This window comes from Lissotriton vulgaris, unplaced genomic scaffold (genome assembly GCF_964263255.1).
Source record: "Lissotriton vulgaris unplaced genomic scaffold, aLisVul1.2 SCAFFOLD_3545, whole genome shotgun sequence".
Classification (NCBI taxonomy): Eukaryota; Metazoa; Chordata; class Amphibia; order Caudata; family Salamandridae; genus Lissotriton; species Lissotriton vulgaris.
The window spans coordinates 48,588-64,123 of record NW_028242236.1 but is presented as its reverse complement, the minus strand read 5'-3'; the positions used below and the strand labels follow the sequence as shown (position 1 = coordinate 64,123).

Below are 15,536 nucleotides of genomic sequence, written 5' to 3'. Positions count from 1 at the left end.
CCACACACACCACCAGCCAAGTGCCTCTCCACACACACCACCAGCCAAGCCCCACTCCACACACACCAACAGCCAAGTGCCACTCCACACACACCGCCAGCCAAGCACCACTCCGTGCATAGATAGCCAAGTACCCCTCCACGCACACCGCCAGCCAAACACCACTCCACACACACCGCCAGCCAAGCACCACTCCGTGCACAGACAGCAAAGTACCACTCCACGCACACCATCCAGCCAAGCGCCACTCCACACACACCGCCAGCCAAGCACCACTCCGTGCACAGACAGCCAAGTACCACTCAACGCACACCACCAGCCAAGCGCCACTCCACACACACCACCAGCCAAGCACCACTCCACGCACACTGCAAGCCAAGCGCCCCTCCACACACACCACCAGCCAAGCGCCACTCCACACACACCACCAGCCAAGTGCCACGCCACACACACCGCGAGCCAAGCATCACTCCGTGCGTTGATAGCCAAGTACCCCTCAACGCACACCACCAGCCAAGCGCCACTCCACACACACCACCAGCCAAGCACCACTTCACGCACACTGCAAGCCAAGCATCACTCCACGCACACCGCCAGCCAAGCACCACTCCACGCACACCGCCAGCCAAGCACCACTCCAAGTACACCGCCAGCCAAGCACCACTCCCTGCATAGATAGCCAAGTACCTCTCCACGCACACCGCCAGCCAAACACCACTCAGCGCACACACCGACAGCCAAGTACCACTCCACACACACCGCCAGCCAAGCACCACTCCGTGCACAGACAGCAAAGTACCACTCCACGCACACCATCCAGCCAAGCGCCACTCCATACACACCGCCAGCCAAGCCCCACTCCGTGCACAGACAGCCAAGTACCACTCAACGCACACCGCCATCCAAGCGCCACTCCACGCACACAGCCAGCCAAGCACCACTCCACGCACACTGCAAGCCAAGCGCCACTCCACGCACACCGCCAGCCAAGCACCACTCCACACACACCACCAGCCAAGCGCCACTCCACACACACCACCAGCCAAGCGCCACTCCACACACACCACCAGCCAAGCCCCACTCCACACACACCACCAGCCAAGTGCCACTCCACACACACCGCCAGCCAAGCACCACTCCGTGCATAGATAGCCAAGTACCCCTCCACGCACACCGACAGCCAAGTACCACTCCACACACACCGCCAGCCAAGCACCACTCCGTGCACAGACAGCAAAGTACCACTCCACACACACCATCCAGCCAAGCGCCACTCCACACACACCGCCAGCCAAGCACCACTCCGTGCAGACAGCCAAGTACCACTCAACGCACACCACCAGCCAAGCGCCACTCCACACACACCACCAGCCAAGCACCACTCCACGCACACTGCAAGCCAAGCGCCCCTCCACACACACCACCAGCCAAGCGCCACTCCACACACACCACCAGCCAAGTGCCACTCCATACACACCGCCAGCCAAGCACCACTCCGTGCGTAGATAGCCAAGTACCCCTCCACGCACACCGCCAGCCAAACACCACTCAGCGCACACCGACAGCCAAGTACCACTCCACACACACCGCCAGCCAAGCACCACTCCATGCACAGACAGCAAAGTACCACTCCACGCACACCATCCAGCCAAGCCCCACTCCACACACACCGCCAGCCAAGCACCACTCCGTGCACAGACAGCAAAGTACCACTCAACGCACACCACCAGCCAAGCGCCACTCCACACACACCGCCAGCCAAGCACCACTCCACGCACACTGCAAGCCAAGCGCCACTCCACGCACACCGCCAGCCAAGCACCACTCCACGCACACCGCCAGCCAAGCACCACTCCACGCACACCGCCAGCCAAGCACCACTCCACGCACACCGCCAGCCAAGCACCACTCCACGCACACTGCCAGCCAAGCACCACTCCGTGCACAGACAGCCAAGTACCACTCCACGCACACCATCCAGCCATGCGCCACTCAACACACACCACCAGCCAAACACCACTCCACACACAACACCAGCCAAACACCACTCAGCGCACACTGACAGCCAAGTACCACTCCTCGCATACCACCAGCCAAGCACCACTCCGTGCACAGACAGCCAAGTACCACTCCACACACACCACCAGCCAAGCGCCACTCCACACACACCGCCAACCAAGCACCACTCCGTGCATAGATAGCCAAGTACCCCTCCGCGCACACCGCCAGCCAAACACCACTCAGCGCACACCGACAGCCAAGTACCACTCAACACACACCGCCAGCCAAGCACCACTCCACGCACACCGCAAGCCAAGCGCCACTCACCGCCAGCCAAGCACCGCTCCACGCACACCATTCAGTCAAGTACCACTCCCCACACACCACCAGCCAAACACCACTCCGTGCACAGACAACCAAGTACCACTCCATGCACACCACCAGCCAAGCGCCACTCCACACACACCGCCAGCAAAGCAGCACTCCGTGCAGACAGCAAAGTAGCACTCCACGCACACCACCAGCCAAGCGCCACTCCACACACACCGCCAGCCAAGCACCACTCTGTGCACAGACAGCAAAGTAGCACTTCACGCACACCACCAGCCAAGCGCCACTCCACACACACCGCCAGCCAAGCATCACTCCACGCACACTGCAAGCCAAGCGCCACTCCACGCACACCACCAGCCAAGCACCACTCCGTGCATAGATAGCCAAGTACCCCTCCAGGCACACCGCCAGCCAAACACCACTCAGCGCACACCGACAGCCAAGTACCACTCCACACACACCGCCAGCCAAGCACCACTCCACGCACACCGCAAGCCAAGCGCCACTCACCACCAGCCAAGCGCCACTGCACACACACCGCCAGCCAAGCATCACTCCGTGCACAGACAGCAAAGTAGCATTTCACGCACTCCAGCCAAGCGCCACTCCACACACACCGCCAGCCAAGCACCACTCCGTGCATAGATAGCCAAGTACCCCTCCATGCACACCACCAGCCAAACACCACTCAGCGCACACCGACAGCCAAGTACCACTCCACACACACCGCAAGCCAAGCACCACTCCACGCACACCGCAAGCCAAGGGCCACTCACCACCAGCCAAGCGCCACTCCACACACACCGCCAGCCAAGCAGCACTCCGTGCACAGACAGCAAAGTAGCACTCCACGCACACCACCAGCCAAGCACCACTCCACATACACTGCCAGCCAAGCGCCACTCCACACACACCGTCAGCCAAGCACCACTCCGTGCACAGACAGCAAAGTAGTACTCCACGCACACCACCAGCCAAGCGCCACTCCACATCACCACCAGCCAAGCACCACTCCGTGCACAGACAGCCAAGTACCACTCCACACACACCACCAGCCAAGCGCCACTCCACACACACCGCCAGCCAAGCACCACTCCGTGCATAGATAGCCAAGTACCCCTCCACGCACACCGCCAGCCAAACACCACTCAGCGCACACCGACAGCCAAGTACCACTCCACACACTGCCAGCCAAGCACCACTCCACGCACACCGCAAGCCAAGCGCCACTCACCGCCAGCCAAGCACCGCTTCACGCACACCATCCAGCCAAGTACCACTCCACACACACCGCCTGCCAAACACCACTCCACGCACACCACCAGCTAAACACCACTCCGTGCACAGACAACCAAGTACCACTCCACGCACACCATCCAGCCAAGCACCACTCCACACACACCGCCAGCAAAGCAGCACTCCGTGCACAATCAGCCAAGTACCACTGCACGCACACCATCCAGCCAAGCGCCACTCCACACACACCGCCAGCCAAACACCACTCCACGCACACTGCAAGCCAAGCGCCACTCCACACACACTGCCAGCCAAGCACTACTCCTTGCCCAAGGGGTCGCTTCCTAAAAACTAAATTTAAATTCCCTGGTGCTAGTGGGTATTTTCTGCCCCCCCCCAGCGCCACTCCACGCACACCACCAGCCAAGCACCACTCCGTGCATAGATAGCCAAGTACCCCTCCAGGCACACCGCCAGCCAAACACCACTCAGCGCACACCGACAGCCAAGTACCACTCCACACACACCGCCAGCCAAGCACCACTCCACGCACACCGCAAGCCAAGCGCCACTCACCACCAGCCAAGCGCCACTCCACACACACCGCCAGCCAAGCATCACTCCGTGCACAGACAGCAAAGTAGCACTTCACGCACACCAGCCAAGCGCCACTCCACACACACCGCCAGCCAAGCACCACTCCGTGCATAGATAGCCAAGTACCCCTCCATGCACACCACCAGCCAAACACCACTCAGCGCACACCGACAGCCAAGTACCACTCCACACACACCGCAAGCCAAGCACCACTCCACGCACACCGCAAGCCAAGTGCCACTCACCGCCAGCCAAGCACCGCTTCACGCACACCATCCAGCCAAGTACCACTCCACACACACCGCCTGCCAAACACCACTCCACACACACCACCAGCTAAACACCACTCCGTGCACAGACAACCAAGTACCACTCCACGCACACCATCCAGCCAAGCACCACTCCACACACACCGCCAGCAAAGCAGCACTCCGTGCACAATCAGCCAAGTACCACTGCACGCACACCATCCAGCCAAGCGCCACTCCACACACACCGCCAGCCAAACACCACTCCACGCACACTGCAAGCCAAGTGCCACTCCACACACACCGCCAGCCAAGCACTACTCCTTGCCCAAGGGGTCGCTTCCTAAAAACTAAATTTAAATTCCCTGGTGCTAGTGGGTATTTTCTGCCCCCCCCTGGGGGCAAAACGGCAAAAAAACGGGCCGATTTGCCCCCAGGGTGGACAGAAAAACAAAAACACAATCATGGCCACCTGGAAGCGACCCTTTCCCAAGGGGTCGCTTCCCAAAACAAACACAGTGCCAAATATCCCTGGTGCTAGTGGGAAATTTCTGCCCCCCCTGGGGGCAAAACGGCCAAAAAACAGGCCGATTTGCCCCCTGGGGGGGCAGAAAAACAAAAAGTTAAGTGGGAGGCCACCTGGAAGCAACCCTTGCCCAAGGGGTCGCTTCCTAAAAGTTAAAAACAAAATCCCTGGTGCTAGTGGGCATTTTCTGTCCCCTCTGGGGGCAAAACGGCAAAAAAAACGGGCCGATTTGCCCCCAGGGGGGACAGAAAAACGTGAACAAAAAATATGGCCGCCATCTTGGCTTCAAAAAACAACCCTGGTGCTGGTGGGGAATTTCTGCCCCCCCTGGGGGCAAAACGGCCGAAAAACGGGCCGATTTGCCCCCAGGGGGGGCAGAAAAACGAAAACATTATCACAGCCCGCCTGGAAGCGACCCTTGCCCAAGGGGTCGTTCCTATAATCTAAAATTACATCCCTGGTGCTAGTGGGGGCATTTCCGCTGCACAATCGCGACGCTGTGCGCGATTGTGAGGCAGAAATGCCCTGCAAAGAGACATCAGGGGAGAGGAAAAACTCTTTCCTCTCCCCTGATGCCTCTTCGCTGCCCCAATCCCCCGCCAGACACTCTAAACTCACCTTTTCCCCAGACGCGCAGGAAGCAAATAGCTTCCCGAGCGCTGGGAATCCCTGATGATGTCAGCGCGCACTGTGCGCGCTGACGTCAACAGGGATTCCCATGGGGGGGGGGCGGGGGCGGCAGCGAAAGGTCTTCCCCTGCCGCCCCAAGCAAAACAACAAGAATCGGAGACCCTCGGAGGGAGCGCCAGTGCTTCCCCCGAGGGTGGGGCTGATGACGAGCTGGCCTTGTCATCAGCGCACCGCAGGTAAGCGCCATGACGAGCCCAGCTCGTCATTAGCCCCGAAGGGGTTAATAAACAATGGAGTCAGCTCTTCCATACAGTTTTTATATAACTCTAAAGGGATACAATCCTCTCCTACAGCTTTGCCAGTTGCTAAGGAATTAATGGCTGTTCTAATCTCTGCTGCTGTAATATCAACCACTAACTGATCGGATTGTTCAACCTCCAAAGTTTTAACTTTATTTACTGTTATGTAGTTTTTGATATTATTTTCCTTAACTACAGCTTCTGGCGTGTAGAGCTCTTGGTAATAGGATGCAAATTGTTGTAGTATTAATTTAGGGTCCTGAAAGGTCTGATTATTATCCCCTATGATTTCCTTGATAGCATTTTGGGCGCGATCTTCAGCCACTTTGTAAGCTAGAACTTTGCCAATTTTTTCACCATTTTCGTATTGGTTGAGTTGATGTTTTTTTAATTTACTGATGCTTTTTTCTCTAAAGATGTTTTTCATCGATACCTTTAGTTCAACCAGTTTAAAATTTAAAGCTTCCAGATTTGCTACCCCGGTTAGTAAAGTTTCAGATATTTGATGTTCAAGATCAAGTATTTCGGCAATCATTTGCTCATTTAGAAATTGACGCTCTCTATTCTACTGCCATATATACTGTTGTGTAAATCCGCGTATGCTAGCCTTACATGCATCCCACACTGTTAAAGGTAAAGCTGAATAGATATTTATGTCTATAAACTCCTTTATATGTTCTTTCAATTGCTTCACAAAATTATTATTCGTGAATAAATATTTGGGAAAGGAAAAAGGACGAGGTGTAGGTCTCTCTGTTGATATCTCAAATGTCAAAATAATTGGATTATGATCCGAGGTTACTCTTGGACATATTGTAATAGTGCTAGTTTCAAGGATGGAGTCTGTAACCCAGATCATATCTATGCGTGAGCATAATTTATGTGCAGCAGAATAGTACGTATAGACGGGTACCCTTGGGTGTAAACATCTCCATGCATACTTAAGTAGATGATCTATAATTGCCGCCCTAGTCTTCCTCATTCTCTGAAATGAGCCTTTTCTAGTTGTGTCTAAGTTATAGTTCATAATACAATTAAAGTCCTCAAGCACAATATACTCCCCATCCCATGAAAGTAATTCCATATTCACTTGATCAACGATTTTTGGTTCATCTTGATTTGATGCATACACCCCACAGATGGTATATTTGTGACCATCCCGTATTATCTGTACTATTGCCCACCTACCAGCCTTATCAGTTAATGTCCTATTTATTTCTACCTTAAAATGTCTGTGTTTTAATATTACAACAACAACAAGTGAGGAGGGTCTAAGGGCAAGTTTACCGACCAACCAGATATACGCCCCTAACACAATATATCACAACAAATAATATCTGGGGGTCAAAATGGAAAAGAGAGTTTGACAGTAAGAACCACTATACCAAATGCACATAGAACAGTATCAGTGAGAAATGATAGTTAAAGAATGGTCAAGTCGAGACTCAAGAGTACTTGGAGAAAAATATTGTTCCCATCAGAAGCCACACTGTACCGCCCTTGTTGTCATCATATGGGATCTCCTTACCCAGGAGACAAGACAGCCGGTAAACATTACCGTGACCGAAATGTGGTATGAGAGCAGAACAGAGGAGTGTGGTAGTGGCTAATGAAAAAAGCAGTGTATAGTGATTGGAGTGGAAAAGTGAAGGGTACTAAAATTAGGTGAATGTGTTTTAATATTGCCACCCCCGAATAGAAGCATTAAATTCAGTACAGACCATAATATCATATCCAAGTTGTTTTAGTAATTTTTTATCCTTATATGCTATGTGTGTTTCAGTGATAACCACTATCTGCAGATTATACATCCTGAGATCCTCTTACACAAGGTTTCTTTTGATCCTGCTATTTAGGCCTGCCACATTCCATACTAAACATTTTATTAAATGCATTGTATAAGGTACAGGACCCTATCCTTAAAGCCCTCAAAAAAAATCATATCCGTCTTGCTGTGTTTCCGAGTAGTATAATTATTTAACCCCATGATACAATTTTTGCCCCAAAAGAAACCACCCCCCACCCCACCCTTACCAGGCAACAGCATACCCCACCCACCCCCACCCCTACTTACTGGTCCTCTCATTTGAACAGCTGCCGTTGTGTTTGGCAGCTTCGGAGCGGGGTTAAACGCCTCAAGGTTCCGGGCATTCAAATATAACCTCAAATATTCCAGACCACGTCTAACATTATGTGATATTTTACATTTTACAAATTTATATAGCCTATTATGTCAGTAAAGAAGAAAAAAATAGCATGAGTCCTTATATAAACACCCCTGTTCCACCTGTTAATCTCATGCTACATAATTTGTTGTAAAATTATCAAAGAAAAACACATTATATAGAAAAAAAAGGAGGAAAAAAGGGCATTATTCAGTAACATTTTTTTTTTCCAATTTCCAATCAGCCAGTGCTCGTTCCACCTCATTTTCTTCCAAAAAATAATATGTTCGGCCATTTTTTAAACACTTTCAGTTTAGCTGGTTCTTGCAAGAAAGCTTGGCCACCCAGTTCCTTTATTGGATCAATATACTGTTTTAGTTTCCATTGTCGTTCCATAGAAAGTTTACCTAAGTCAGATCTTACATAAAAAGTAGTTGAGTCAATGGTAACCGGAGTATTTGGTCTTGCTTTTAATGAAATAGCCTGGCGAAGCAAGAAGTTACCAATGTATATCAAGATTTGGCGGGGATATTTACTGCCCTTATTTCTTTGGAACAGAGGAAGCCGGTGGGCACGTTGAATCTGTGAGTCCCAATCCCAATCAGATAATTCGGGGAATGCTTTCTGAAACAGATGAACAATAAATGCTCTTGCATCGGCTCCCTCAGCCCCTTCTGCAATTCCAAATAAGCGTAGGTTCTGTCTACGTTGCCGATTTTCCAAATCTTCAAGCTTTGCTTGCATTTGGCACATCTGGTACTCATGTTTTTTTACAGCTATTTCAGAGCGAAGTGATTTTTCCTCCGTTAAAACCACTTTTTGCTGAAGCTCTTCCATCTCTTGGGAGATAGCACCAAGTTTGCATGACATTTCCTGCAGGGAAGACTGAGTCTTACTACTATCTTCCCTCATCTGCTGGTAGTGGGATTGGGCTTCCTGTTTTTGTTCATTTAGTAATTGTAATATCATCTGAAATGATGAAGATACCTCCCCTTGAAGAGTCCAATCTACTGGAAGAGCGGCATTATTATGGGAGGTACTGGCCGAGTGTAGATCATTAGAGCTCTGTAATTCAGTTATTTCTGATTCATTTGAAGATCCTGTACACAATACTGTCTCAGATACTACTGATGTTGTTGCAGCTATAGTGGTTGATGCTGCAAGATTTACTGCGTTCGATACAGTAGTAATGGGAAGGAGTGTATCAAAGACTTCTGCAGGTGCAATTGGTGTAAGCCTTAATATTGGCTGAGAGTCCAGTTGGGCAGAGGATGAGATTTCCACTGACGGACCTGATTCAACGATCCCACCCAGAGCAGAAATAGAGATACAAGAGGGAGTAGAAGAGGGAGTAGATATGGTTTGCGTTGTTTGAATTGCAGTGCAAACATTGGCCATCTCTTTTACAGGGTTCTCAGAGTCAGTCAAATCCGTCACAGTAGTAAGGCCATTGACATCTACTGAGATAGTACCTGACTCAATTGGGCTATTTCTAGAAAGCCGCAAGGCCATTGATTTTACTCCACCCTTAGATTGCACCCATTGTCTAATCGGGCTATTTTCTGCTATTGATTTCATAGTGGTAGTTTTAGATTTATTTAGCACCTTTTTAGTCTTATTCTTAATTTTACCTCTCCCCTTTTTAATGCTATTAGCTTTATCTTTAGTTGAGGAAGACGGTTTTTTATTGCCCATGTAAGAAACGTCATAGTTCTCCTCATCTGTTTCTGCGCCATCCGTGTGCTCCAGGTACTCCACCCCTGCATTCTCCTTTAGCCCATCTGTTTCATGACTTAGTTCCCCTTCAACCGTCCCCTCGTATGTTGCCGCCAATGTAGTGGTAGATTGTGTGGATTGTATAATGTTCACACTATTATTCTTAACATATTGTATCTCTGAATGTATTGGAGCGCCATTGATTGTCACAGCTGGTAACAAGGGTTGTAAAGTCGTGGCAGGAGTAGTGGTTTCTGCTGTAATTTGTATATGAGTAACAATATCAATACCATTCTCAACATCCGCCATTAAAACATTGTCCCTTGGCGTGTCACTCGCTTGCTGTTTCTTTCGATTATTTACAGTGTTACAACCAGCTCCAGAAAAGCCATTTAAATGTGAGGACATTGGATTGATTTGTATCGGTGGAAACAAAGTATCTGAAACCAAGGCAGTTTTAGCAGTATTAGAATCAATAGGGAGACAAGGGGTTAGTTTACCAGCGTTTGAGCAATCTCCCACTCTCTCTAGCCTACCAGAGTTTTTCTTGCCTGCATCCATAGCCATCTCAGGTGTTGCCACTGAGTTTTCCGAGGTCGGTGCAGTGCAGCTGACATTCCCGGCAGGAGCAGGGACCGCAAGGTTGGTCGGTACTATCTGCTCAGCCGCCGCCGCTGCCGTCGTCGTCATCCGCGTACTCAGTCCTTGGAGTTTCGGCGCCATCTCCCCGCACTCCCCGCACTCCGTTGCAGGTTTTGTAGAAGCCGTTGGTATGTCGGAGCGCCGGTGAACTTGGAGACCGAGCCAGCTAATTGCAGCCCAGCCCTTCGTAGTTACAGGGAGAAGACGCTGCTGCAGTCGTATGGAGCGAAATAATCCTCTCACCCGGCTCTCAATCAGCCGGAGTCGCAGCATCCGCCCTGGCTCCAAGCGCAGAATCGTCCAGCCTCAGTAAACCACTTTCAGCTGTCAGCTGTCCTGCGTTATCGAAGTCGACACAGCCGAGCCCAGCCGTACCATCCCAGCTCATCCCCGCATAGCCGGTAAGACCTCAATCGCAGAGCACCAATTGTTTAATTTTCTCAGCAAAAGACGTGGTCCGCTATCACAAGAGCCCGGACCTCGAACAGCGTTCCTCCGCACAGCGGTGTCAGTCCGCCATCTTGGACCCACCGCCAAAATCTACTTGTATTGTATTTTAAAATGATATCTGTGTGTAACCTGTGACCCTGTATTTGATGACCACCTAATTTACTTGCTTTTATTAATAAAAAGATTTATAAAAAAAAAAAAAGGTCCAGAGGGAGGGGAGGGAGGGGAGGGAGAGGAGGAAGGGAAGAGGGAGGAAAGAGAAATGAAGGTAAAACCAGAGGTGGGTGAGAAGAGAGATTGAGGAGATAGAGGGATGAGAGGTGAAGACATCAACAGAAGTAAAAGAGAGAGTTGGAATAACCTATAAAACACTGAATTGGGGGAAATGGAAAACACTTCACATATATTCTTTTATTTGTTAATGCATTCACTGCTCAGAAAGGAGGATGTCCTCTCAAACTATTGAATTTGTTTTTGTTACTTCAATCACATATTTTTACCATTCCAAGATGGCTCCTATTTCTGATAATATTCCTTCCTCCACGTTAAAGGACAGCAGAGTCTATTTAAGGGCCAAGGTTTACTGAGCCGTGCACATAGGACTTACAAAGCACTTTACCTTAACATTTATACCGCCAAAATGCACTGGTCATCAAGCAACGAAGCATCTATTAAGGATTCACAATACAAATGCCTACATTAATGTCCCTGCAGTCCTTAGAGCTCTCACCATATGCCCGCATTTAACGGCTTTCATGCTCATGACAGCTCCACGCCGTCATGAGCCACGGGCGGCGTGTGCTCATGACGGCGTGGAGTCATCAACCAACTGCCGCTCCGCCCACGAAGCACTAATTCCCTGCTTGTGCGGGCAAATTAGTGAGTGGGCGGGGTCATGACGGCTCTACGCCATCATGAGCACATGCTGCCCATGACTCATGATAGTGTGGAGCCGTCATGAGTAATGGAGCGCCCCGCTTGCACCCCCCTGCGCCGCAGCCGGAGTCGCGCCGTGGCGAAGGGGTTACGTTTTCAAAATGCATTAAGACCATCCCAGAGCTCTGATATTGTACATGTATTCTCACCTGTAAAATGCACTACTGCTGCACTTAGGAGACATTCACTAGTGAAACTCCCACAAGATTTTACCTGCACCTTGTAGAATTATCACAGCACCTAGATATTTACAGGGCTCTCAGGGTGAGGCTCAATATTTGCCCGCAGTATGCACCACTATCACCACAGTAATTCATTCACGTGCTGCAGAGTTCTGAGCATACAGTGTGCCTGCCACTAGCGTCTAATTGGTTTAGCAAGATGGAACCTTGGACTGCTGCTGCTATACTACAGGAAGTGGAATCTTGCACTGCTGCACTAGAGGAAGTGGAATCTTGCACTGCTGCTGCAATATACCACAGGAAGTAGAATCTTGCACTGCTGCTGCTGTACTATAGTAAGTGGAATCTTGCACTGCGCTGCTATACTACAGGAAGTTGAACCTTGCACTGCTGCTGCTGTCTTACAGGAAGTGGAATCTTGCACTGCTGCACTAGAGGAAGTGGAATCTTGCACTGCTGCTGCAATATACCACAGGAAGTAGAATCTTGCACTGCTGCTGCTGTACTATAGTAAGTGGAATCTTGCACTGCGCTGCTATACTACAGGAAGTTGAACCTTGCACTGCTGCTGCTGTCTTACAGGAAGTGGAATCTTGCACTGCTACTATTATATAGAAAGCGGAAGCTTGCACCACTGCTGTTATATATAGGAAGCAGAAGCTTGTTCTGCTGCTGCTATACTACTGGAAGTGGAAGCTTGCGCTTCTGCTGTACTATAAGTAGCAGAAGTGTGCACTTCTGCTGCTATATATAGGAAGTGGAAGCTTGCACTGCTGCTGTACTACCCGGAAGTGGAAGCTTCCACAGTTGCTGCTATACTACAGGAAGAGGAAGCTTGCACTGTTGCTGCTATACTACAGGAAGGGGAATTGTGCACTGCTGCTGTTATACTACAGGAAGTAGAAGCTTGCAGTTCTGCTGCTATACTCCAGGAAGTGGAAGTTTGCACTGTTGCTGCTATATTATAGGAAGAGAAAGCATGCAATGCTGCTGTGTTACAGGAAGTGGTAACTTGCACTGCTGTATCTACACTATCGAAAGAGGACGTTTTCACTGCTGTTGCTATGCTATAGGAAGTGGAAGCTTGCAGTGCTGCTGCTATACTACAGAAAGCGGAAGCTTACACTGCTGCTGCTCCCAGACAGTGACATTTGAAGTCTGTCTGTTGCTCCTCTTTTTGTGTGACAGAACCTTGTGCTGCTTCATATGCTGAAGCCATCTATCATGTGCTGATTATTTCTTCTAGTGAAGCTTGCAACGCTGTTCTTCCACTATCCAAAGACCTGCATGACTGGCATTGGCAATGCTTCTTTCAATGGAGCAGTGGAGAAGTGTGGCTCAATGATTGGAGCGGCAGACCCTGATGCAGAGGTCTAGCCCGGGACCAGGGTTCAATGCCCCGCCTCGGTGGGTCTTGGGCTCAAAATTCCACGAACCTGATAATTCTCGCCTCTGTGCCTATTCCAATCATGGAGTCCCACTCTGCAACTCTGGGCAATAGCTTGCTTAATCTCCACAACGGCCCCCACAACGCTAAGGATGCCTGGCCTCCACCTTGGGGGTGCCCAGGAGTGGACGCCTCACAGGGAAAGCCAGGATGGGTTCCACAGCGGTATTCGTACAAGAGCCTTGAGATCCTTGCGGGTGAGTAGTCCGCTATACAAGTATCAATTTACATTTACATTTTTCAATGCATCATGCACATGAAAGATAGCACTCCAAAATATATGGATTGAGTGTATTTTTTGGCTTTACATTTTAACTAGGTAGTCTGTATGGACTAAACCACTTCGTAAACATGTAAATCACGACTGTAAAAGGGCTCTGTGCCATGTGTGTGACACTTCAAGCAGCCATAACTATTTGGCAAAGCTCACTTTGAATTTTCTGATTTGTTGAGCCTATACATACAGTTTGAAGGCAAAACTACAAGTCTCATAATGCAAACAGTCTTTTGCTAAAACGCAAGGAGTGTGTAATAGTATCACAAATGGTCTCTGATTGTCATTCACATTTTGCTTTGCCGCTACAGCATGCCACGCGGGGCAGTGGGTCAGCCCAATTGAGCCATTGACCCATCAGTGTGAGGGACACCATTCTACAGTTTCAGAAGGATCACATCCACACACAGAGTACTTCATTTAGGTGTCAAGAGACTACTATGGCAATGTATGCTTTTTGAGACCAAAACATCTTTTTGCTTTTTGCTAATTATTTTGTATTAGTTTGATAAGGGGTGGGCAGTTTTGCAAAAATCATGAGAGAACCAAACAAGCATTGACAAACTCAAAAGGCTGGTGAATGACACTAACCCAATTGACTTTGTGAGTGCTTGATTTGTACTAGCGCCTGCCTGGTAATCTCTTTGTTTACTCTTCGAGACAAGATAGGGGATGGAGGCCTGGCATTCCCTAATCCAAAGAGGGAGCAGGGGCAGCAGCCATGGAAGTAGAGGCTGTGTGCCTGGGTCGGGGTGAGGAGGCACTGTGGACACTTGTGGAATCTACACCGCAAGCACATCACCTTCAGCTCGGGTCCGGGGGCAGGGAGGGCAGGCAGCAGGGGGAATGGCAACAGAGCCTAAGGCTGCGAAGGGACCACTTCACCCAAATTAGTGCCCGTTTTTACCACCAAACCCGGGGACTGGAGACTCCATCTCTTTGCATCCACTGGACCCGTGGCACCCTTGCTATGCCACGGCTAGTCTTTGCAACTTTCATGGGGTGCGCCTGCATGTCAGTGATGTGCACCCTATCTTGAAGCGGTTCAGCCATGTGAAGGTCGCAATCGTGCTGGTGAAGGTCACTGCAGCAGCTGGCTGGCCTCAAAAACCAGCCTCAAAGACCAGGCTTCACATGGGATTTCCAGGTGTCAGTAATGGCAAACCTGGCCTTGGTTTGTCGGATTTTGTCTCAGTTTCGAACAGTGTGAACCTTACCTGTCGCAGCCGCGAGACAGGGGACAAGCATCTCTCCCGACCTCTGCTGACCCGGCATACGTTTGAAGTGAGTGGCCGACGGTGTAGCAAGCTTTGCACGGCTGACCCTGACATCGAGGATAATGGTTCTCAGTTTGACCCTATCAGGTGCTCTAAAACCACTTTTCTATTTAAGTAACAAGATGTAATTTTGCTTGCCGCGCGTGATTTACAAAGAATAGGACCGTTCTTGGCCTGACTCTGTCATCTTTTCCTGCACAGGTTCCAGGTCGCCGGCGCCAATGAGGAAGGGAGCTGTGGAGCCACGACGAAGACATCAACCTACTCAGAAAGCTGCCTCACAGAGGCACACTGGGTCTGTGAGAAGGACGCAAAGAGGCTTTAGACTCTGGAAACTGTCTTTAGTGGGAGCAGCAACGAAGCGACCTGACTGACCACGTGGAGACAGCTGACCAGTTGCAAAGGTTCTCTGTAATCATCCAACGAATAGTCAATAATTCAGCAGAGCTGTTTTTTAAAAAGGGATATGGGGTATTCCCTCATCTTTAAAAAAAGAGAGATAATTCATTCATAAAAGACATCTGAAGACCAACACTTGTATCTAAATCCAGTGAACCATGCAGGATCACACCCCGCT

General features: G+C 50.2%; 1 protein-coding gene across 1 annotated transcript in view; it reads left to right on the top strand.

Moving 5' to 3' along the window:
- Positions 1–15,284, top strand: part of LOC147669016 (killer cell lectin-like receptor subfamily B member 1B allele C) — a 156,898-nt gene extending 141,614 nt beyond the window's left edge. Inside the window, exon 7 of the mRNA XM_086948282.1 lies at positions 15,161–15,284. Coding sequence (XP_086804408.1) covers positions 15,161–15,284 — 124 coding nt within the window. The remainder of the gene's footprint in view (positions 1–15,160) is intronic.
- Positions 15,285–15,536: the final 252 nt, after the last annotated feature.